The following is a 26100-nucleotide window of genomic DNA, read 5'->3' as shown; positions in this document are numbered from 1 at the left end:
CCTGATATAGTTGTAATACTGCATGGGGAAGTGTCCGGTTACTTGACCCCTGCCAGGTTGGTTGAGATTCTTGATGGCACTGAACTGCTAGCACCTAACTATTTATCATTGTCTCTAAGAAATTCTACAGATGGGGGAGATATCTAAGCCAGAGAGCTCCTGGCTAAGGTCCCCAACAACACTATCACTGGTGCGCCAAGTGCGCCAAGTGCGTCTTCTTCCCCCGAATCTCCGGGGAGTTCACTAGTGAGCGGAGCAACTGGAGGTGTTCGTACTTGATGCCCTTGGACTATGGAGGGTTGCTTTCTGATAGCTCCCAAGGACTGTTTAATACCCAAGGACTCTATAGGGGATAACTATCTATGGACCTAGGTATATAGAGATTTGTAGGAGTCTGACTCTGTCTCAGGTCACGTCAATCCCACAACTGACACCATTCGTGGCAAGTCAGATTTAGGAGACAGACAAGAAGCCATGGGTTAAACGTATTTGTTTTATTAAAGAAAAGAATGCCTCTTCTATCCACGCTGCTATGAGAATGATAGATAACATTACATTTCAAAGAAAAATAGTAGACGGCTGCTCATCCAAACCTATTATGACCTATTGGATAGGACCCCATCTGTCTGACCATACCACTAATGAACACAACATACAGTTGTCCCACCTTTTTCTTGGCTGGTTTCTGACCCCCACCCAGTTGTGTCCTTGGCTCTCTGTTTCATGTCCCAGCATGCTAGCACAGTTCACATTTAGTTCCTTGATTCTTCCTCTCTTCATAGAGAAGGTTAATCCGACACCCACACCAGCGTTCTTATCATTTCAAACAGTTAAACTCTCAATTGGAACAATTGGTCTTTTGATTCTGCTCCTTGTCTGATACGACATTCTTTGTGAGCCTTTCTTGGCTCCCTTTGGTTCACCTGGAAATGTCTGGTGCCCCGGGTCAGAGTCTCTGGTATCTTGATGCATTTGGAATCAGTTTTCCATCCACCCATGCTGGGTGCTACATCCCTGTGCGGATTGTAATATATTTTATCCCAGGGGGCTTACAGGCCTTTCAGCCTGTCTCAAGTTGTCAATTCTTTCACCCCTTGGTGGAGTGTCTCATTTCCCAGCCCTGTGTGGCTGAGGAGGCCTCTCTATGGAGGTTGTCTATGATTTTATCCCTTGTGCGGTAGCTCACAGCTAAGCCCACTGTAAGCTATATGGCTTCTTAGGCCATCTAGGCTTTGTATTGCTTTGAACCCATCAAGTGGTATCTCATTGGTCAGTCTGGTGTGGGCAATTTTGCCTCTCGACCCATATCTAGACGTGGTATTGTTTTCACCCCCTTGTGGTAGATCTCGTTGGTCTGCCCAGCATGGGCTATTTGGCCTGTCAGCCGTGTAAGCTTTGCATTACTTTCACCCCATTGTGGGGGTATTTCTTGGCTCTGCCCATCGTAGATTATTTGCCCTTTCGGGCTGTCTAGGCTTGGTATTCCTTTCACACCCTCGTAGGACAGCTGATGGCTCATAATGGCATGAGCTATTTGACCTCTCAGGCCATCTAGGCGTGGTATTGTTTTCACAACCTCATGGGGTATCTCATTGGGCAGCCTGGCATAGACTATTTGGCCACGTGGGCCATCTGAGCTCTGTATTGCTTTCACCCGTTGTGGGGTATCGTGTGGAACAGCCCGGTATGGGCTATTTGGCCTCTGCAGTGGTTTAGGCTTGGTATTGCTTTCACCACCTTGTGGGGTATCTCAGTACTCTAAGTCCCGTGCTCAGTTCTTGGTGGTGGTGTTTGTCGCAGGAGGCAGCTTCTTTGTTCAGTGTGGAAACCACAACTCTGTCTGGCCTTGTGGACGCCCATGTGCTACGACTGTGGCACCTCTATCTGATGTTCTCTTGGTGGCTCTGAGCTCCCCAACTCTCCTCCTTCCTGGAGTTGGCAGGGTTCTGCAGGCATATTGCTTACTTCACCCACCATGCCATCTGCGTAGTATTGCCTCCAGGCTCCTCCTGGAATGGAGATGTCCCCTCCTAAGCAGTGTGCTGTGGCACAGGCCTTTGTGTATTGCTCTCATGCTGGCTCGCTCTCTTAATGAATGGGTGAGGTATCCTTTATGTTCCTCCAGGGAATGAGAGTGTATGTTCCGAAGACTCCATTGGTTGCACGTTTCAGACAAGGATGTTAACAAAGTGAGGTCAGACACCGAACCATACACCTTAAAGTGCCATGTACATTATTGTACTGTTCAATTCCCAAAGAGCCAAGAAACATTTTATAAATGAATTAAAGCGCATCTCGGTTTTACCACAGACCTCAAGTAGGTCAGCAAGGTCCAGGCTATTGAGAGGTCAAACGGGTACAGCAGCTCTACATTGAGTAAATCCTAGATGATGAAAAAGGTGGATAATCAAAGACTTTCCGACTGAGGAGTAGCTGGAGAAAATAAATAAAATGCTATAAATCCTTTGAAACATCTTCGAGAACAGGCAATTAGACTCAGTAATGGCTGCATCTTCCCACTTATTAGTAATTGCTCTTAATAGAATCAGATTAAATCTTGCTCTTGTAATGAACAACCTTTCATGTTTGTGTTTAGACTACAAGGGATACTCCCACATGGACTTGTTGGAAAATGACCTCTATAGTCTCCCCTTTCCATTAGCAATTATTTTATTTATGATCTACAGTGAAGATTGGAGCCAAGGCAGAGAGCTCAATCAGTGATTTAAGGATTGTATTCTCTGTCACTTCCATTTTTGTGGAATCAGCAAAAGCAGATTCCAGCTCCATATTTGGTCAACTCTGTTAAGTAACTTATATTCTTAGCAGAATATCCATAGCCTGAACCTTGCAAAGTCTCACAAACTGTGAAATACCCCAAAACGTCCGTCATCCCTAATTCTTGTTTTTCAATATGTTTGTTTCCCTGAATTCTGGTGGTGAAATTAAAACCCAAGTAGTTGAAGGTCTCATAAACATCAATTACATCATTTCCTACTTTAAAAAAAATGAAACGTAATTCCTTTGTTTCCAGTTTGGCATATCATAGTGGCAGTTGAAGGTGCATGTATGGTTAAGTCAAGGTGTCTTATACATTCTGAGTAGGCATTAATCAACCTTTTTAATGACCATGGGGTTCTTGTGATTAAGACTGTATCATCTGCCAAAGCAGGAACGGAGAGGTACATCTCACCCAAACAAGGTACGTCAGCTTTAGTTTTAAGCATACATTGATATAATGAATTGTTATAAAGAGAGACATGTGTGTGTAAAGAGTTCCTAATGTTGTCAGGTTGAGTTACCATGTGGTTTGCTGCTTTGTAATTAAGCTTTATAGAACATAGAGTACTACTTTAAAACTTTATAATACAGCTATTCTGAAAACCTTACATGCAAGTGCAAAACTAAAGATTTTATGGGAAGCAAATGTTTTTAAAAAAATCCTAACTTCCTCACTTCACCAAACTATGTGATCCCCTGCACATCATTGTACATCTATGTGCCTTATTTTCGTCAGCTACACTGGCTCTCCAGGAAGTGATTCTTACAAGTGTGCCCTACACATAAAAAGATGTGCTTGTGCTTGGTTTAATTGACTACAGTATTACTCCATAGATTATAACATGTACCATTTATGTAGTGCTCACCAGAGACTGAATTCTCTCTTATCTCATGCATGACCATCTTTGGTAGAAGGGTTTGGTCAGTGGTGAGGACGGTTTGGAGAGTGTCCTGTGGAATTCTGGGTAGGAGGCAAAACGTTTCTGAGAATGACTGATGACTGAGATACACCTTACCCACAGATACAGAATTACAACTAATGAAGTCACTGCAGTGATAGTAAGATATCGCCAGGTAAGGGTATGTAATAAAGTGCTGGTTCCTGAATGATCATGTAGAGGGTTTATGATGCTCACATCCTACTGAGAGATAATCTGAAAAAGGTCACAACCTTGATGAATGAACTCAACATGACCTACTTGTTTCCTTGCACCACAGAACCATTGGGCCAAAACCAATTCCGTTGATCTCCGTCGTAGAGGTAGGCTGTCCATAGGAAATCTGCCTCATCACGCTTCCGGTCGAGTAAATCCTGAAAGTGACAAAAACAACCTTGGTAAGTAATATACTCACGACACACGAGCCTAAAGTTCACAATATACAGGCCTCCCACATGCACACCTCATCTTGGAAATGAGATCAGGGCTGACCGGTTCCTTCGGTAGACAATATGGCAATAGAGGAGAGCATGCAAATAGAAATGGGTGGGAAGAGAAATGCCAGGGATTTGGAAATGATTTGCTTAACTAAATTGCTGAAAGGATGGCTGTCTTTCCATATTTCAGCTGCAGGATTAAGTACAATGAGCATAGACTGGTATCAATATCCACAGGGCACAATATGGATTTGTACTTGCTTCTTTGGTAGTGCTTAGTGTTTCTGTCATGAGTCGTTTGTTATACATATCAAGCCTTTTTATGGCCATATGCCACCAACATCTGTCTTGAGGGCTATTGTGCATTGGGTTGCAGAGGTCCAACTGTGTAAGAGATGGCATTGTATACATAGATTGAATACTGATATACATTTCAGCAATTGTGCATTTAGGAAGAGACAAATGTGGCCATGTAGTTAGAAGGCAAATATTTGAAGGCCGCCTGATAAAGGTATCTTCTGCTCTCTTTTATCTTTCCCTTAAAACAAGGGTCTGCCACCTGTGTCTCTCCAGATGTTTTGGACCATGACTGCCATGATCCTCACCATTGACTATGCAAGCTAGTGTAGAGGAGGAGCCAAGTACCCCTACTCCAACTACCCCGCCTCTATTACATGAAAAAGTATGTGACGTATACAGAACAGTTAGACCAGCAAAGAGCAGAGCGTGGACTCTATGCAGTACCCATAAGAATACCCATACCTAAGAGAATCTGGGAGGTGAAGTACCAATTGAGAAAACCATACCAGCATACAAGACAATATGATGGCCATGGCCATTTGAATGAAATTCCTGAAGAAGCAAGGAAGATGAATGACGAAGATGAATGGTGACGTCACACAAAACCGAAGCGACGCCCATATGAGAGATATAGAGACCAGAGAATTCAGACAATCTATAAAATATCAAGGAAGCACCAAAGATAAGTGACAACTTGGGATCAAGGTGAAGAAGCTTATGCCACAGAACCGATGAAGATAATTAGTTAGTTTAAAGATGCAACAGAAACGCAAGCAGCAAAGCAATCATGAAGCTATTTTATGCTTTTAATAGATAGACTGCGGTAAGCGCCAACATATACATATACATAACATATAGACAAGTAAAGGATGGATGTTTCCACTACGTATTATAAGCAGTACTGGACAAAATCAAAAAAGCCTCAAATTTCAGTGTCTCACAGTTAACAAAGCAATTGAATTAACAAAATTAATCTCAGCTAAAGGAGTAGACTGAGCCAAGAAAGCCAAGGTCTTATCAAACTGGAATTTGCTGGCATTGGATACAAATCGCGTGAAGGAACAGAAGCTCCTGTTCTGAAGACCTGGACAGGAACAAAAGACGTCAGAGTACTATTAGAAAAATTAAATCAAATACATGAAAAGTTCGATTTCATGGTGTCCAGTCACGTGGTAGAAGGAAGTTGGACGGTTGAGTTGGTCACACCTACGCACGAAGGCCGGTTGTGCCCACACTACCTAAAATTCTTAGAGCACAATACAAACACAAGGCCAATCTCCAAAGCACTGATTGACACTGGACCATTGAAGTGATGATGGATGGATGCATTAATTGGTGGGAAGCTAGTGTTAAGACGAGTTCACCCGCACCTGGCTGTGCAGTCTGCTTCTGCTAGATGTAGGTGGAAAAGTACTGACGGGGGTTAGAAGCCAACCAATTATAGATGACCACGTAATTAAGGGTCCTATAGTTTATGTAGCCAATGGGACATCGAGTATTTAGTGACGTTCATAGTGGCCATTTTGAGGGGAGGGCTTAGTTACGCCACCAGATGTTAAGTATCCTATCACCTTCCTCCACTGTTCTATACTGCTATGGAATTTATATTTAGATATTCACTTAGAACCAATCACTACCTCTGTTAAGTTTTTGACGTTGGTCTCAATGTCGGTTAAACGTCAGTGATGACCAATTCTGGGTATAAAAGCTCAGTTTTTTATAAAGTGATGTGAGTAAGTGGATGGAGCAATTGCTGATGTTCGGTGTACTCCCTGTTTTAGAGACTTGTAAATAAAACGGACTCACTTTGCCAAACTATTTGAGTTGTATTGATTATTCACGTATGAATATACTCTGCATCCCCATCCATCTCCAGGGTATTGCTACTCATCTTAAAGGGCTGTCTGAGAACACCCAGCTCACTCGGTAGTGGAGAGAGGATGGTTAGATAAGATAAAAACCATTGGGCATTGACATAAGTAAACTTTAGAGCCTCAGCAATATCGCACAACCTTTGCCATTCGGCTGACAGGACGTGAAGCTCCCCGTAGATAGTGGATAGTATTTCTCCAAAAATTCCTTCAAGGACGGTTTGACGAGAACCCTAATTTCCATAGGAACCCCTCCCACATCTACACAAAGTGGATAGAAAGGCAGCTCAAATGAGGCGGTAACAAAGGCAATGATCCAGAGGGGCCGAAGAAAAAAAAAATGAGTGTGGCAAAGTAATGCATGTATAGCAAATAAAGGAGAGTAACAGAGGGAGGTGGGATGAATATAACATAAGAGTAAGAGTATAATATATATGTATATGAGAAAGGAGATATTGGGCCTCATTACGACCCAGGCGGTAAGGGGTTAACGGCGCCGTAAAAGGTGTCAGCGCCGTTAAACACTTACCGCCTAATTATGAGGTCCCTTTGCGGGTCCCGACCTTAACAGCTGGTTTTACCAGCCGTTAAGGAAGGAACCCGCAAAGGGACTTTCAAGGTAATTACGGTACCGCAATTTGCGGTACCGTAATTACTGCCTTCCCCATTCCCATTGAGCCCTATGGGGGCAAAAATGGGAATAGGGGAGGGCCAATGCTGAATGGGGAATTACCGCCCCGCCAACCTTGGAATGAGGCGGTAATTCCGCCATTCACCATGGCGGAGTTGGTAAAATACCGGCGGCAACCATGGCGTTACTAGCGCCATGGTTACCGCCTGGGTCGTAATGAGGCCCATTGACTTGAGTGTGGCCGAGCAAAATATAAAAAAGAGTAGTCATGAGTGAGGCCACAATAAGAGGATACGCCCTGTTCCCAAACTTTAAAGAGTGCTAGCAGAAACCTAATCTAGAGTCCCACATGTGGAACACATAGGATACAGGACTGGTTAAAGACAGTCCAGAAAGAGATAGGTCTATGTTCCGTGATGAGCATTTTATTAGAGGACAAGACAAATGTTAAGGGAAGATCGTAAATAATTCATGTGACCGGTCAGGTCTGTCTGTTTGTTTTATGTGAGTCTTGAGGTATGATGATGTCATAGTTTAAGAAAACATTTTGTGATAGAGAAGCGTGAAGTTCAGAGCAAGGAAGTTGATTGTTTTAAAATTTTGATGGTTGTTTTTTAGCAAGATTAAAGTAAAAATTGTGTTTTGACGGGGTTAGAGCTTGCAACGATTGGTGCTCGCTCATATTGTATTCCTTCCTTGAGACGTGTTTTAAAACCTATGACTGAAAACAAGTGAGTGTTAGAAAAGAGAAAAACAGTGAAGGGTTAAGAATGGAAGAGGTTACTCCATTAGTGCATCTCTGCAAGCAGTTACCGAAACATGCGCTTAAGCTTAGACAATACAGTGTAGAATGGGTTAAAGGAACCGCAGATAAAATGTTTATGCCGTGGCCACAAGTGGGATCATTATCGAAGGAAGTCCTGCAGCATAAAACAACATATTTGCATGCAGAGTATATGGGGAAAACGCTAGAAAAATGCCTACCGAGCCTAGAGCTTTGGAAGATGTATCAACAAGAGAAGGAGGAGGAGCCTCCTTTAGATTGGATACTTAGAGCCTCCTACTCCGTCCGCCCCATCTGAAATAGAAGACGAGACTAAGAAAGACGATGAGTTATACCCATTAAGGGAACTTAAACCAGCGGCAGGATATAGCAATCCATCATATGAGTCACCTACGCAAAGTAGTGACGAGGGCCCAGAGAAAAATACTAAGAAAGATGTAACCTCCAAAGTCCTGAGGGACAAGGGGTGACGTGAGACAAGTGATCGAGCAAGCACATCTCTAAATATAGCAAGAGAAATAAAGAGATGGAAAGGAGAAGGAGATAAAACTGATGAGATAGCGCTCTTACAGAACAAATGCATGGGAGGTCAGAGTTTACTTAAACTCGATGATAAAGGCATCGAGGACGTAAAACAAAGGGGAGATCAAGACGAGTGAGTTAAAAAAGACAAAGAAAGAGAAGAACGATTGAAAGATGAAGGAGCGAGAAGAAAAGACAGACAGAAACGAGAACAGTTATATCAAGACAAGCAAGCTAAAAAATAAGAGCAAGGAAAACATGACTGTAGACAAAGAACAATGGATGAGCAAGAGAGCCTAGAAAGGAAAGGAATAGAAGAGGAAGAGCAAAGGATAAGAGAAAAAGAATACAGAGACAAAGGGATGAAGAGATACGAAGGGCAAATGAAAGAAGGGATATGAAAAAGAAAGAGGAAGACAGAGTGAGAGAGGAAGCGAGAAAGCGCAAGGAATTCGATCAGGACATGGAATGTAAAAGAAGGCAGAGAGAACGCGATCTTGATTATTTTAAAAGGGAAGTGAGAAATTCTAATCCACAGGTAGCATGGGAAGACATAGAGAAATTTCTTTGAGAATGCGAGTCATTACCAGGCACGTCTGGAGCAAATCTAGAAGACGGGTTTGACTCGATGAGCATTGGGGAAGCTATCGACAAGGTATACCATGACATGAGAGCTCAGAAGGAATCACAGGGGAAGGGAAAAAATGAGCATCTCGAGAGCACTCAGTTGTGTGACAAGGAGGAAGCCTTGTGTAGTGCGAGACATAAGGAGCTGTCTTTAGACAGATTGACTCGGAATAGAAATGAAGAAGAGAGAAGTTGAACGAGTTGGACACAAGAAATGTCAGACGAAGAGAGGGAAACCTTCCAGGGGTAAGAGACAGATAACGTATGTGGTCCTGAGGGATGTTCTTCTATGGACAAGGGAGTAAGATGGTTGGATTTAAACATACCAATGTCTAAGACTTCAGAGTCATAGGTAGACGGTGATGTGGGAATATCCGCCAGGCGGTGGATAGGCAAATGATGAGAGATGAGAATGAGTTTGGAGCTTCACAGTTTCCCTTGTTAGAAAAAGGGGGTACGAGGCCCCAATACATACCGATGCCCCAAATGTACAGGGATAATTGAAGGTGCAAACTCCTGAGCTTAACTTCCGGTGCTGGAAAATGGATACATGAATTAGAAAAAATGACATGGGGTAATATGTTGGCTATAAGGGATATTAAGGGTCATCTAATCACCATACTTGGTGAGAGAGCTGACGATGTATAGACACAAGCAGGGTACCCTGGTGTGACCACAGTCAACACCCTGCATGATGGAGCACCATTCAATAACTGTAGTGCGGCAGTTTGGAAAGCGCTTTGAGTACTATATCCGGACACATCTGATATGGGAGCTATAATGATGAAAAAGATGAAGGAAGGAGATGATCCGTTAGTTTACATTCACAATTTTCAGGAAGCATGGGCACTCGAGACTTGTGAGGCTTGGGGAAAATCTATACCAGTATTTTATCATATATTATGCCGAGGGCTGTCAGAACATGTACAGAAGCAGCTCATGAAATTAGTTGGTATGGAAGCGAAACCATGGTCGGAGATCCAGCTGACCATTGCGCTTTACAGCAGACACTTGCAGGAAAAGAATCGCAAAAAAGATGATACGTGGAAAGGCGAGGACGCAAAGTTGGTGAAGAAAAAACTGTCCAAGTATGCCATTGAAGGGGCAATGTTAACTAGCGTAGACGGATCAAACTCCCAGCAGGCAATAAACGTGCCAAAGGTGAATAACCAAAGACAGTTTGATGAAAACAATAGTGGATATGCTCCACGGGCAAGGGGATTTCGAGGAAGAGGTTGGCAAGGTAATCAAGGGAAGTGGCAGAATAATCAGGGAGGCTTTCAAAATAATCAAGGTGGGTTTCAGAATATGCAAAACAGATTTCAGAGCATGCAAAATGGGCAGGTTGGGAGACCACCACCTATATGTTGGACGTGTGGAATGACAGGACATTTTGCTCACACATGTAGAAGTCAAGGAATGGTACAAAATGGGCAGTTTACGAGAGGGGGAATGTCAAATCCACCTGCATAATCGCAGCAGAATGGAGATGGATTTGCGCAAAACCAAACAGTGCAGCAGCAAGAGCCGAGAGTGCAGCAAAGCTTGCAAACACAGCAGACAGCAGGTAACCCACCTCAAGGACAATCACAGCAGTCCCCTATGCAGCTTCAGCAAAAGAGAAGGGGGTGGAGTAGGGAGTGTCACTGTTGATGGGGGGAATTATTTTACGAATAATGGGACAAGGCTATACCCACAATAGGACAGCTCACTGGGAGACCTGATGTGTTCCATACTATCCGTGACACCAAACCCTCATGAGGAGCCAAGGGTGGATGTCAGTATAGGAGGCAAGAATCTTTCGTTCTTAGTGGACACGGGTGCAGCACGCTCATGTATACGCGAGGGTGCATTTTCAATGTCTGGCAATGCCATAAATACTCAAGGTTTCACAGGAGCAAAGAGCAGAGTTCCTTTCAGCAAAGAATTACCAGTCTCTAAAGGAGAGTGTGACATGCAAGTGTCACTATGTTATACTAGGCAAACACCTGTTAATATATTAGGATGAGATTTGATGAAAAAGTTAATTATGACAATCTCGTTTACTGACGACAGGCATAATATGCTCAACACCAAGAATGCATTACTTAAACATGTGCGAAATGATTATGGCATTCGCAGGACCAATGGCTATCAGAGCAATTCCATTAGAACCAGAGATTTTTCAATATGGGGTGTGCATATTGTTGTCTTGGCTGCCAGGACCAGCAGGCAAAACAATGAGAACTCCTTATGAGTTTTTGTTTAGACCAAGGATATCTATGCTCGAAGAAAAGAGATGAGTATTTCCCTTGATGATACAAGCAGCCATAGTGCGAGGAGAAATGGCATTGCTTGATGGCTGTGATGATGAGGGCAGGCAATGGTGCAGGGACATCATTTCACCAAAATGCCAGGGGTAGCGGAAGTGACATCACACGACCCTTGACCCCCGATGACATCACAGGAAGTGATGTCATTTGACCCCACCCCGAAGTGATATCGCGTGAAGAGATGGAACACGACCTTTCACCCATTGACAGAACAGAAAGTGGCATCACATAGCATTGTACACTACTAAAAATATGGTTACGATATCACTATAATGTGATATACATTTCATACAAGAATGGATCGCCATATGTATCGTTAAGATCAGTGTGTATAGACCCATATTACCAAATTACTGTGAATGCACGCAGATGTCCATGATCAAATGATAATGATGTGTTATTATATAGCACTAACGCTTAAGCGCTTTATATAGAAAAACATATACACCCAATATCACCCAACCTGTGTTGTTACTCATTTATCGATCTCAGAAGGATGAAAGGCTGAATTGAGGTGTTTAAGAACAGACTAAATCAGTGACTCTCCCCCTGAAGTGTGCCTGAAATAAACCTTTAATGAGTCTAGCAATTATTGCATAGAATTCCAGAAAGGCACATTATTTGGCATTCCTATTTAGGGTCAGTGCTGAAAGTGTTAGACTTGTGCCACGTTTCTTCTTTTTTTTGAAGGACCTGAACAAGAAGGTCAGCCACTCCAGAAGTAAAGAGCCACACGGTGCAGGTCACAGCCCAGAAGATTTCATTAAAAAAAAAAACGTTTTTTTTTCAACTTTTTTTTTAGAGGTCGCAAGGGAGTCCACATAGGTTGCAAGGGAGCCCTCAGAAGTCACAGTTGCGACCTCTGGCAACCCCCAAATGACATCCCTGCAATGGTGTGCAGTAATCACCAGCAGAGAAGGATACAGATTGACTGACGTAACTGATGAGGATCTGTTTGAAGATCATCCATCTGATGACAAAGTAATCTTTGAAATGTGCATTACTTATTGGGCAACAGCAATTAAAAGAGAAGTTCCTCAGAGAATGATGTTAGCACAGAAGTGTCCTGAATATTTTGACGAAGACATGGCGAAAGTACCAGTTTCACTATGGACCACTGGCCCCTATGATGTAGGCCTACTAAAGGGTGTTGGGGAAGTGAAGATTAAATACTAAAACCAGGAGCAATTTTACCTCGAGCACGACAATATCCCATGTCTCGAGAGGCAGATGAAGGTATTTTTAAGATGATCTCTGCCATGATGGGCCAGGGTATCTTAGTGACGTCAGAGTCACCATGTAATACGTCAGTGTATCCTATCAAAAAATCTAAGGGGGGGTCTTGGAGACTAATTCAAGATTTAAGACCGATAAACCAAATTGTAGAGGCCGAATTCCCTCTAGTCCCGAACTTGTGTATAATTCTATGTAATATACCTGCTGACGTACGATATTTCACAGTGATTGACTTGAAAAATTAGTTTTTTTCAATCCCATTGCATAAAGACCCACAAGATCTGACATAGTTTACTTTCAGACAAGTTTGCCTGAAAAGTACGTGTTTGCCCGGGGGTACTGTGAGTCCCCATCGATTTTCAATAGAGTCCTTCAGATGGACTTAAGCAATATTGCCTTAGAAAGCGTTGTGCTGCAATACATAGATGACATTTTAGTTTGCAGCACCACAGAGGAAGAGTGCAGACGTGATTCTGTTCAGCTGATGATTGTACTCGCTGACAAAGGATATAAGGTTGACAAGGAAGAGTTACAATATTGTCAACAAGAAGTATTGTACATAGGCCAATTGATTTCACATGAAGGAAAGAAGGTCACTCCTGAAAGAGCTGAGGCCATTTTAAAAACAGCTCAGCCACACACGATAAAACAGATGCAGAGCTTTTTGGGACCATGTAATTATGTCAGAGCATGGGTTTTTGACTACAGGTCGTATACAAGGCCTCTCTTACAGGCCTTGAAGAAAGCACAGGCAGCTCAAGAGAAAATCGTGTGGACTGAGGCAACTGCAAAAGAGTTCGATGAATTGAAAAAAGCAATGTGCACAGCCCCAGTTTTAGGGATTCCTAATTATGTGGAATTCATTTTATTCTTGCATACAGATGGCACTGTTATGACAGCACTACTCACACAGAGAACCACGTTGGGGTACAAGCCCCATGCATATTACAGTGGTATCTTAGACCCAGTAATGAGAGGTCATGTTCCATACTAACAAAGTTTGGCGTTTGCCGTGTTCGCCATAGAAAAGGCTACAAGCATAGTGATGGGATGCTCTATGATGTTATTTATTGAACACGTACTATTTGCCATTTTAGAAAAACCAAAGGGTACGTTGACATCTCAAAGGGCTTCTGCCTACGAGGTAGTTATATCAAATCCAGCGATCAAAATAGTCTGATGTAAAATAGTGAATCCAGCTATGTTTATAGCTGAGCCAATGACAGATGGAGAGCCTGTCGACGATTGCGCGAACTATGAAGAGTTCTATGATGAAATCCCTAGAATAAAGGACAATGCATTAGCAGGGTGAGAGATTTTTTTCATTTACGGTTCTTACAAAAATTGATCAAAATGATGGACAAAGGTATACAGGTGCCGCTGTACTAAAGCACATAGCTAATGGAGAATTTCGGGTGCTCGTTAGTACTCGATTGCCATCCCATTATTCAACACAAGCTGCAGAATTATTGGCATTAAAACTTGCGATCGAGAATCACGCAGACCAGGAAATTACTGTGTACAGTGACTCCGCCTGTGTGACGTCAACGGTGCACACAGCACTAGCACGTTGGAAAAGGAGGGGCTACCTCTGAGCGGGTGGCACACCAGTGCAGCATGTGTCTTTATTGGTCTTTTATCGGTCCTTGAAGTTCATGATCTTTGCAATCATTGATATTGGGGGAGCTCCAGGTTGGGGCCTGCTGGTCTGGGCCCTATGTGCTCTCTCCACTGAGAAACCTTGGGATAGTACCCCCGCTCCAATCTCCTGAAGCAAGAGGTTTTCGACGTAATGTGTAGGGTCCTGTCCTTCCTCTCCCTCCGGTAGTCCAACTATCCAGATGTTATTCCTTCTTGCCCTTCCTTCTCTGTCCTCCGCCCTCTGTTCCAGGACTTTGACTCTCCAGAGCACAACCAACATTTGATTCTGGGTTGCTGCCACATCCGTGGTGTTTTGCTGCACTTGCTGCTCTGCCGTGCCTATTCGGTCGCCAAAGTCCTTACGTCCTGTCGAAGAAGGCCCACGACCACCATCACTGTGTCCATTTTGTTCTCTAAGGACGCCTTTGGGGCCGCTATGGTTGTGTCCAACCTACTCTCCAAAGACGCCTTCAGGGCCATTATAGCTTCCAGTATAGGGCTCCCACTCTCTTCCTGCTGCGCTGCACTAGTCATAGCCATGGTTGTCTCTGACTGGTGTGGGTTGGCCCTTGTTTGTTTTCCTAGCAAAGGGTTCAATGCTTGTTTGTTTACCTTTGCTCCCTTTCGCTTTGCCTGGCATTCCTCCTTTGAGTGGGTTGTATGTCCTCCTTTCCTGCGATCTTGGGTGGGTTCTTGCAGAGTATGCCATTTTGCTTCCTGCTGCGTGATTGCGTACTTAGCTCAGTTTTGTTCCTTCCAACATTCGATATCACCTTTATATCTGGGCCTGCTGTTCGCCTATATTGTTCAGCGAGTGGGTTGCGTCCTCTCACATCGATTAGACGCTGCCAATCTTATTTGCTCAGGTGATGCCGGTCTTGTCCGGGGTACCGCACTAATCCTCATCCTGTTTGGGCGGTGTGTCCTTTGGGAGTCCCGCCGGCGTTTCTTGTTCCCGACGACCTGTACCCCACTTCTCTGCTTAGCAGGTGGGGGCCGTCTCCCCCTTCGACCCGCCTCCGCAATCCTTGTTGCACATCACAGAGTGGCCGGTGTTCGTCTCTGCTTGTGCCATGGGTCTCTCAAACGATGGTCTTATCTTCTACTCCCGACTCCCTGTGCAGTGAGTGGATTATGCCTGCATTGCCGCTCTTGCCACCCCACTGTAGTATTGTGCGCCATGGGTGTAGTTCCTCTGGTGATTGTCCCTTGTGCCTCTTAATTACTGCTGGTGTCTCTCACTCAGGCCCCTATCTTGTTTGGCCATATGAATGTCCTGTCTGTCCAGTCATGGGTACTCATCAGGGCTATCTTGGGTGAGCGTATTAGTCCCTTCCATGCCCGCCCGCTGTGGGCACTGCCTCCTTGCCTTTATTGCATGCTCCGTGCTATTGCTTAGTTTCCATATCCCTGCATGGGCTAAAAGGCCACTCAGGGCTGCGTGCACCGATGCCAGGGGAGCAATCCGGGATCTGCCTTTTTCTCTGTCTCCTGCGGACCGGGCAGCGCTCCGGTCCCGCAGTCTCTGTTTCGGCAGAAAGGCTTCTCCCGTCTGCTCTCGGCCTGCTGTCATTCCGGGGTCATGCAATCCTCGTTGCTCGGGTGCCTCCTTCAATGTGCACCAGCCCCGCTCTGCGTCCTCCACACACAGCAGGTGTACCTCTAGTCCGGAATGTGCTGGCCCTTCTTCTGGCCTCAGAGCTCGCATCCACCATTTTGGCCATTCGGGTGGGATCTCTGCCTGCAAGATTCCTCCCGAAGTCTGCAGCTATTCTCTTCGGCGGGCTCCCCTTTGCTGCCAAGCCACGCCCCTGAATACATTCCATACTTTTCGGGAAAGTGATTGGGTTTCTAACATCAGGAGGGCAACTAAGCCCTCCTCTAGTGCAAGTTACTACGAACGTCATCAAATACACAATGTCCCATTGGTTATACAAACTATAGGGCTCTTCATTACATGACCCTCTATAATTGGTTGCCACCCTCATACCCCTCTGTAATATTCCACACACACTAGCAGCATGCACCAGGTGCTGGTGGGCTGGTCATAACCATAGCTTCTCACCTCATTAGCCTGCTATCTATCATCACTCTTGCCGTCTGACAGTCAATTAGCCTTTGAACATTGGCCTTGTGAATGTTCACTGTGCCTGAGAATAAAAGGGAGTGTAGGCACACTTGTCTCTTGGTTTCGATACAGCTCACCTCAGTGTCTATTTGAATCTGACCGTGTTGCTGTAGACCATGTTTCAGAGCCTTTTACTGTATTAAACTCTATGAAATGATGAACCTCTGACGTCTTCAATGTTCTTGCACCTCTATTCACACGTTAATTGTAGGATCTGCATGAACCTCCAGGCTCACGGTGGCCTTGACTTCCTGGTGCTGGGCCAGGCAAGCCTTTCTTGGATTCATCTTCGTTCATTAGCTGTTTTCATACTACGCCACACTGAAAAAGCCTTTCTGCTCACTAGGTACAGACTCTGCTAAAGTGCGTTGTGGAATATCCATAGTTCATGAATTCCTATATATATACATTGGCACATCACCACAATCTATTTTACTACGGAGTCAGCCTTTATGATAATTTTGTGCTACTTGCGTTGCTGCATCTGTACAAGTGTAAAATGACTTAGTATCTTGGTGGTAGAGCTGCGATATGTGTTCTGTACATTTCTCAGTATCTCCCCTGCACATTATCCTCTGTCTCTCTGTGTTTGGTACAACAGTGCTATGTGTTCTGTACATTTCCCAGTGTCTCCCCTGCACATTATCCTCTGTCTCTCTGTGTTTGGTACAGCACTGCTGTGTCTTCTGTACATTGTTCAGTGTCTCTCCTGCACATTATCCTCTGTCTCTCTGTGTTTGGTACAGCAGTGCTGTGTCTTCTGTACATTTCTCAGTGTCTCCCCTGCACATTATCCTCTGTCTCTCTGTGTTTGGTACAACAGTGCTATGTGTTCTGTACATTTCCCAGTGTCTCCCCTGCACATTATCCTCTGTCTCTCTGTGTTTGGTACAGCACTGCTGTGTCTTCTGTACATTTCTCAGTGTCTCCCCTGCACATTATCCTCTGTCCATTATCCTCTGTCTCTCTGTTTTTGGTACAGCAGTGCTGTGGCTTCTGTACATTTCTCAGTGTCTCCCCTGCACATTATCCTCTGTCTCTTGGTGGTACAGCAGTGCTATGCGTTCTGTACATTGCTCAGTGTCTCTCCTGTACATTATCCAATATATCTCTGTGTTTGGTACAGTAGGGCAAATTTTTCTGTGTCTCTCTGTGTTTGGTACAACACGCCTGTGTCTTCTGTATATTGCTCAGTCTCTCTCCTGCACATTTTCCTGCAATGTTGAAGCTGCTCACTTTGGTGTATAGGATCGGCAGCATTTTCATTATATAACGATTCCCTCGTTATTTAACGAAAATGCTGCCGAGATTCTGCAGTCCTCATGTTTCCATTAGAAACAGGCGGATTACAGCGAAAGCACTGTCGTGCTTTGCGATGACGCCCAGGCCCACTTCAGAATAGCAGTGGTGCCTGGGCGTCACAAAATGTCGCAGTGACTCGTGCTATTTAGCACGTTCACTGCGCCATGTTGAGAATCGGGCCCCCGGTGTATTCCCTTTGCCCTCAAATATATGCAGAGTTGACCCCACGCAGCCCTCCCTCCCTAAACCTTTTTTATTACCATTACCCACCCTCCCACACATATTTGCAGCCAAAAACATTGCAAAAATAAACAAATTCTCCCTCGATAAAACCCCCCTATACAGGAATTCCCACATCTACACTGGGCTATTCCACATACAAAGTCAAGAATACTATTTCTCATGCCATTCTTTATATTATTAAATCAGAAGCACAGGCCTTCCGGTCCGGTGCATATGCGCCACCCCCCATTTGCACCTTGAAAAGTGGGCAGGGGGGTGCCATGGCCATTCTGGAGGTCTCCCCATCTGTTAGTGGTGCTTTCAAGGGCTGGAAGTTGGGACAATACCTTGTCAGAAAAGGGAATACCCTCCTCAGCTTTGGGCTTTAAAGGATATTAGCTAATGGAAATTGTTAGCGTCCTCCTCTCAGCCAATCAGAAGGTTCAGAGTGCAGTCAATAACTATGGCTAGTGTCTGCATTCGGAACATTCGGTCTTCTGATGCGGACGTGTAAGCAAAAATGCAATTTCCAGATTTCTTCCTAGAAGACCATTCCTCTCCCGGAGGACATTTTTTGTTCTGCAAAATGCTGTTTAAAATACACAAGAGAAAAATAAAACATTAGAAAATGTGTTCACTTTCCTATAGAGAAACCATGTATTTGTACATGACATCTAATACCTGCCCATGTTAAACCTGTTTCAGTTCAACCAAGTTGCAATTAAAAAGCTTAACTTATGAAGACAACCATGTTTTTTAAATACACTGTAGAAGTAGGGATACACTATCAACAAACCAAACGTAGCAGGAAGAATCAGCTCAGAGGCTCAGAGGGTTTTACCCGCATGAAGAGCTCTGACAAGCTGTCCAAGGCAAGGCAATTTGTATTGAACCTTCACACCACTGAGTGCGCCCTTCTATCACTTTAGGCCTATTTTCTAACACTAAGATGACAGGGTCTGCAGCCTGCTGCTGATAGATTTTCCCATGCATGACACTAGGGTCATTTCTGAACGTTCAGTCATTTACTAAAATCAAGAGAAAGCTTTGAGTCCAGAGCCCATGGTGGGGGTGGGGGACAGGAGGCGGGACTTGCGCTAGCTGCTATTGTCTGAAGAAATCGGACCCTGATGGCCCCTGTCATGAAGTTGTTCCCAGCACATTTGAGCATCCCACAAAGTAATACTTTCTGCCCTGGGCACAAAGCAGATGAACACAAGAGTTACTGAAGGGCATCTTTCAAGTGTGAGCAAGGACCGTGTGTAGAGATGATGCCAGAACACTGAACCAGGCTGTAGTGCTACCTCCCCCAATCGAACCTTAGGACTGCTGGGTACATGGTAAAGTGGCTTGCGAATACACATAGATATGAAGCATTCGTTCTCCTAGAGTGGGGCCTCAATTGCACTTCTCATGACATCACCTGCTTCCCAAAGTGATATGGGGCCTTGGCTAGAAGACTGTATGCCGGAGACAGCAACGTGTTACAATAAGATAGTTGCAAAGATATTTGATATTGATAGTTTATTTGTATGGTGCCTATACACACGTGTTTCAAAGCGCTTCAAGGAAAGGGAGGGAGCAATAGCTTTGACAATGATAAGGAGGGGAGGGAGTGAGGGAGGGGGAGGTAGGAGATGAGACAGACAGCGACTATCATACTAGGCCTTATGACATTTCAGGTAATGCTGGAGATTGACAAAAGGTGAAGGAGGGGCTGGGGGAGGAGAGTATGTTACCGTCTGAGGGGTTGCAAGGTCTGGGAAACAGGGGATTGCCAACCTGGCAGGTCTCATGGGAGAGAAGCTTGTTCCAAATGTGTTGCCACCAGGGGTCAGTTTCACTTTTCTTGCTGACTACACAATCTGCAGGGGATGCACTCACTACGTCATTGCGACTGACCTAAACAATAAAACGTGATAATATATGTTGTTGTTAGATACTCATATAGGTGACAACAAATGAGGGTGAAGAAATTATAATGCACCTGACATTTTGTATTGTATGCTAATCTTGTGGTTTTGTCTTGAAATACTGAAACCTAATGTGGGCATGTTGAGAGTCTTTCAGTCTCACGAGACTCACCTCCCGGCCGTCTTTATTTTATGCATTACTTTGCATCAAAACTGTGTTTTCTTGCAACCCGTGGGTTTCATCATTATTTCCCGAAAATCAATATAATAATATAACCACAGTAAATTTACTAACTCAGCTTGTCCATTTACTTTACTCACTCTTAAAGCACCATTTTTGACTTTACCACAAAGACTCCGAAACTTGTATTGCTATTGTAACCATGTGCTTATAGCCTTATAGACCTCGGCTTAGCTTTGGGCCATAACTTGGTGGCGGGTCATTATCCCACCATAACAACCCCTGCCTCAGTCTGTAAGGCTACATTAGGGAATGCGAGGCTGCTTCTTAGAAGGATTCACCTTCATCTTTAGTGGTTCCGAATTATGAATGTATCCAACCTCATAACCATGCGCTGACCACAGGGATTGCAGTATCACATCTATAAGCCATTCTCCTTCCCACACTGTGCATCTTGTTGTATACTCTTTTAGATCACCGGCAAAACTGCTTCGGCATTTTCTTCAGGAACACTTAAGAAGACGCCTTCTGGTTTGCAATGGATAATACACCTGAGCTTGCATAATACATAGCTACCCAACAAATATATCAGAGCGGTGGGGCCAAGGAGAAACGCATGTTTATCAGTTATAGGACCCAATGTGACAGTGAAGGGTTCTGTTATCTGATATATCGTGTGGAAGTTAGAAATTCCCACTGCCTTCGCTGTATCAGTGGATACAAGGATGTCAACAAATCATTCAAAGCACAGGGCAGACCTGCTGGCACCGTTATCGACTAAACAGGGTATCTTCTTCCCTCGACCCTAACAGTGTGCTTACAGGCCTTTCTTATCTACGGGTATCAAGGGGTCAATACAGAGACCATTCTTTGCTTTGAGTCAGAAGGGATCCGGGTCTATAAGTGGTGGTATTGACTGGGGACACGCTTCGGAGCATTAGGGTTGTGGAAAGGTTCCTGCATAATGGCAGCTTGATTTGGAAAAACACAGGCACTTGGCGCAGGGTTCAGGTTAAACCGTTGAACCTGTGGATTGGGAAACATATTGCGCCGGGATCTATATGGGGATTCGTTCTTCCAATGTCCAGTCTGTTAGAAGTAGTTAGAGACAGAGGGGTCAACGTAATGACCCTGTGGCCGTGTGCAGCCCTGCTGTCCTGGTTGTAACTGTTGTCCTTGTACTCCCTGCTGTCCTGGAAATCCCTGTTACCAAGGGTGCTTGTTATGAGACTCCTCTACCCCTGCCACTTTGGGTGATTGGCTGGTCCAAAATGCAAAACTGTCAGGTGGCACGTTAGCAGCATGCCTTGGGAGTATGGGCAATGTTGCGGCTGTTTCGGGTGAGCCACTGCTAGCTATTTAAGGGCCACTCTGCTCAATGATACATGCTTGCCCTGCTTATGGTTTTCCCTTTAGAAGCTATCAAAGCTGGCACGAGGACAAAGAGTTTTAGAGAATCCATGAGTGAAGAAATAGGTCTGATCCTGCAGATCCTCTGGTCAAACTCATTGAAGCACCAACATTGCTGCCAGGCAAAGCAACATCTTTAGTACCCACAGGGCTCCATCCAGATGGCCCTGCCTGCTGCAATTTCTTGCCATGTTTCAATTGTCCTGCACTAAGTAGCTACCTCTGATGTAACCTCCATTTGTATACAATCCCACCCACAATTCTGGGACAAGAAACTGGATGTATTAAGAATCAAGATTTTGTTTTGTTAAAGTAACAAACCAATTCAAAGGTGGTCCCCTAACTTTATGTTCTCCGATGTCAATAGGAAGTATTGCTACTGGAGAAGGTTGCATTAACCGCAACATGCTTCATTTGCAACAAGCCCTTCCCCCCCCAAGTAAAAATGGTGCAGAGGCTTCATATCATTTGCATTCCATGGAAATACAAGACAAGATGCGTGATACCACAATCTACAGCCTTGTGTTTAGGAAAGCTGCACTATCAATTTAAATTGCACAGAATATTAATGTATCTATACTATACATGCACCCGAGTTTATGATTTCCTAAAAGGACAACATCTATCCCCCAATTCGCATGGATGGTTTGGGTGCATTTATTTTGAGTTCCTTTCACTTTAACACAATGGGCCTCATTACAAGTTCGGCGATAGCCTTGCCTGTAAAACCGGCAGGCTCCCGCAAAACTTGCATATTTTTCTGGCGCCTGGCAATGGAGAAATACAGACACATTACAACCCTGGCGGACCCTGTATTTCTCCATTGCAAGGCGCCGGAATTCATTCATCCCCATTCCCAATTGAGCCCCATATGGCAATTGGGAGGCCGGATGCACCGGCACCATTCATGAATAGTGCCGGTGCATCCGTCGAGTTGTGCTCGCGAGTGCCCGTCTGCCCCCGCGAGCACAACTTGTAGTTTGCCGGTCTGGTAGTAACGGTGCCGGTAGCTTACCAGCACCCGTTACCACTGGACTGACAAACTTGGGATAAGGCTCAATGCCATTGAAGAAATGTAACTGTTTAAAGGTCCAAAGAGGCTGACTAGAATCGCATAATAGGCCTTTGAGCCCTGATTATAGGACTATATGTAGTTGGAAGACATTACTTGTTTTGTCTGTGCTACAACATTGTGAGGTTCGGTGATGTTTGTATGAGGAAAAATACGCGTATATGATTGAAGTGCTAATAACCCAAGATTAATAACTGTTTAGAAAGCCACTTGGTTTAACAATGAGGCTACTCTGCATGCAGGTCTGTATGATTGCTGAGAACAAAAACAAAAATTAAATAGGGATCTTATATCTTTGCTTTATGTCGGAGTCCAATATTTAAACGTGGGACCGGGTTTCAAACCCATACTGTCATGCTTCCAAAACAAGCGCCTTGCCGCTGAGCTATACTCCTGCCTTGAAAACATGCACTTGTATATCTTGTGGTGTCAAAATTGCTCTCCCTCTCAGTAAACACCAAACTGGGATGAGGGCCAACATCATGGTGACAGGAGTCGAGGCTCATGGTTATCCAACATTGTACATGTGTTATAAGGCCTGTCACGGGCTTATCCAACATTGTACATGTGTTATAAGGTCTGTCCCAACATTGTACATGTGTTATAAGGTCTGTCACGGGCATATCCAACATTGTACATGTGTTATAAGGTCTGTCACGTGCTTATCCAACATTGTACATGTGTTATAAGGTCTGTCACGGCGGTCTGGGAGATGCCACACATGGAGAAAGCTTGAGTCTGAGAGGTGCTGAACCCAGAGAATGCTTGAGCCTGAGAGGTGCTGAACCCAGAAAATGCTTGAGCCTGAGAGGTGCTGAACCCAGAGAATGCTTGAGCCTGAGAGGTGCTGAACCCAGAGAATGCTTGAGCCTCAGAGGTGCTGAACACAGAGAATGCTTGATCCTGAGAGGTGCTGAACCCAGAGAATGCCTGAGCCTCAGAGGTGCTGAACACAGAGAATGCTTGAGCCTGAGAGGTGCTGAACCCAGAGAAAGCTTGCGCCTCAGAGGTGCTGAACACAGAGAATGCTTGATCCTGAGAGGTGCTGAACCCAGAGAATGCCTGAGCCTCAGAGGTGCTGAACACACAGAATGCCTGAGCCTCCGAGGTGCTGAACACAGAGAATGCTTGATCCTAAGAAGTCCTGAACACAGAGAATGCTTGATCCTGAGAGGTGCTGAACCCAGAGAATGCCTGAGCCTCAGAGGTGCTGAACACAGAGAATGCTTGATCCTAAGAAGTCCTGAACACAGAGAATGCTTGATCCTGAGAGGTGCTGAACCCAGAGAATGCCTGAGCCTCAGAGGTGCTGAACACAGAGAATGCTTGATCATAAGAAGTGCTGAACACAGAGAATGCTTGCGCCTCAGAGGTGCTGAACACAGAGAATGCTTGATCCTGAGAGGTGCTGAACCCAGAGAATGCCTGAGCCTCAGAGGTGCTGAACACAGAGAATGCTTGAGCCTGAGAGGTGCTGAACCCAGAGAATGCTTGCGCCTCAGAGGTGCTGAAAACAGAGAATGCTTGATCCTGAGAGGTGCTGAACCCAGAGAATGCCTGAGCCTCAGAGGTGCTGAACACAGAGAATGCTTGATCCTAAGAAGTACTGAACCCAGAGAATGCTTGAGCCTGAGAGGTGCTGAACCCAGAGAATGCTTGAGCCTCAGAGGTGCTGAACACAGAGAATGCTTCATCCTAAAAAGTGCTGAACACAGAGAATGCTTGAGCCTGGGAGGTGATAAACATGGAGAATGCTTGAGCCTCAGATGTGCTGAACACAGAGTATGCTTGAGCCTCAGAGGTGTTTGTAAAGACCGGAGGGGGGGTCGGCACTTCCGCTCTCTATATGGTAGAGGGGAGGCACAGAGACCCCGCCAAGATTCTCTAGTATTGGTAGGTGTGGTCGAGCAATCAAGGCCTAGCTTCTCAGGAGGTAATGCGAGCTGGTTCTTAAGTACAGTGTAGTCCCCAAGCACCCACAAAGGAATGTCCACACACTGTATCAGTTACAACACAGTCTTTATATAATTAATGTTCAAAGGTATATACAATATCACAATAACTCACTTTGTACTCTGAAAATCAGCAATGGTAAATATACACAGGCCCTCATTACGAGTAAGGCGGTGGACCATGGTGCTATTAGCACCATGGTCCATGCCGGACTCCGGCATGGTGGATGGCGGAATTACCGCCCCATTCCAAGGTGAGTGGGGCGGTAATTCCCCATTCACCATTTGCCCTTCCCCATTCCCTTTTTTGCCCCATAGGGCATAATGGGAATGGGGAAAGGCATTCCCAAATTGGGCAATGTACTTAGCACCAAGGTCACTTTGCGGCATGGGTTTTAACGCCTGCAAAAAGCAGGCGTTAAAACCCGGGACCTCTTAATCAGGCGTTAAGGGTTAACGGCGCCGACGGCGCCGTTAAACCCTTAACGCCTAACTTGTAATGAGGGCCACAGTTTCTGAAGTGGTACCACAAACGTTATTAGATCTCATTAAAGTGCATACGGTCAGGATGACACACAGATAGAATAAAGAGGAAACCAGCAGTAGAGAGAGGAAGGAAAGCAAGCTGGTTGAACAATTAGCAGAATACTGGCCCCGATACTTAGACACAGTTCTGTGTGGAGATCCCCCCACCTGGGCAACCTGTAGAAGAAAGATACAAGCCCAGTCCATATATTGTTCCCACTAGACTTTCCAATAGTTCTGCAACCCCAAAGTACCTTGGCGTTGTAGCGTTCCGTGTCGGGGAATCGACGGCCCTTCTTGAGTGTCCTCCCTTTCAGGCAGGAGTCACGGGTCGTCGAACGTCCGACGGAGAACAGGTCGAACTGCGACGGTGAAGTGGCCGCATCGTTCCTAGGGTTCTCGTTGACGGGGAAGCGTAAACGTCCTGCCAAGAAGAGGCGTGCGGGGCACTTCGGTGTCGATAGTTCTGGACCGCAAAGAGTTGAAGAACTGTGGCCCAGCAAGGGCGTCGAGTCGTCGCCGTCTCTATGGTTTTTGGGTGGTGGAAAACCCCGGTGGATGCTCCTCAGCGCATCGACGGTCAGGCCTTCTCCAGCAGGATACAGCGGCGACGATGCGGACGAGAGCATCATTGGATCAATGAAGTTCTTAGGCAACGGGAGCACAGCGGCTCCAGTCGGCAACGGCGGTCGTCGACAGTGGCGGACAACAGTCCGGGCGCTTCTCCTTGGAGTTCTGCAGCAATCCCCGTATCGGGTTGGCAGCCTGTCGAAGGTCTGTCTACCAGGGAGCTTAGGCAAAGATCAGCTCTGCACGATGGTCCCTCATAGCTCGGGAAGAGGGCGCCTTACCAGGTCCTCTCTGGGTCAGTTCTTGAAGCACAGCAGCTTTCTGATTGCGAAGGAGAGCAACAGCAATTCTTCTCGTCCAGCAGGGTTTCAAAATCAAGCTTCAGTTACTCCAGTTACTCCTCGTAGTGGACTTCAGCTTCTGAACACAATTCCTAGCAGTGAGAGGTCCCCAGATATACTGTTGATCTCCCATTCATTCCGCTGGGTCACACTCAAGCATCCAATCATGACTACGGTCATTCATGCAGGCAGGTAGCCAATCAGGCACACGGGGCATTCAGGCCATTCACTTCTCTCCAGACACTCACAACAAGTTATGTGTATTTGGACAAGTACAGAGCCATTCAACACATCAAGCTGCATTTATACCGGTTTCGGGCAGGGCTGACTCAACCATTGTGTCAACCACCAGATACTAGACAGCCACAACATAGAATGTATATTCGTCACACACTCCATTCACC

At 45.2% G+C, this 26100-nt stretch overlaps 1 protein-coding gene across 1 annotated transcript in view; it reads right to left on the bottom strand.

Moving 5' to 3' along the window:
* LOC138579492 (killer cell lectin-like receptor subfamily G member 1) overlaps positions 1-26100 on the bottom strand; it is a 300846-nt gene that overhangs the window by 15308 nt on the left and 259438 nt on the right. The window contains exon 6 of the mRNA XM_069649814.1: positions 3981-4093. Coding sequence (XP_069505915.1) covers positions 3981-4093 — 113 coding nt within the window. The remainder of the gene's footprint in view (positions 1-3980; positions 4094-26100) is intronic.

The sequence above is a fragment of the Ambystoma mexicanum genome, chromosome 3p (assembly GCF_040938575.1).
Source record: "Ambystoma mexicanum isolate Mex_15411 chromosome 3p, UKY_AmexF1_1, whole genome shotgun sequence".
Classification (NCBI taxonomy): Eukaryota; Metazoa; Chordata; class Amphibia; order Caudata; family Ambystomatidae; genus Ambystoma; species Ambystoma mexicanum.
Note: the sequence above shows the minus strand (reverse complement) of the source record. Positions and strands in the feature narration are given on the sequence as shown.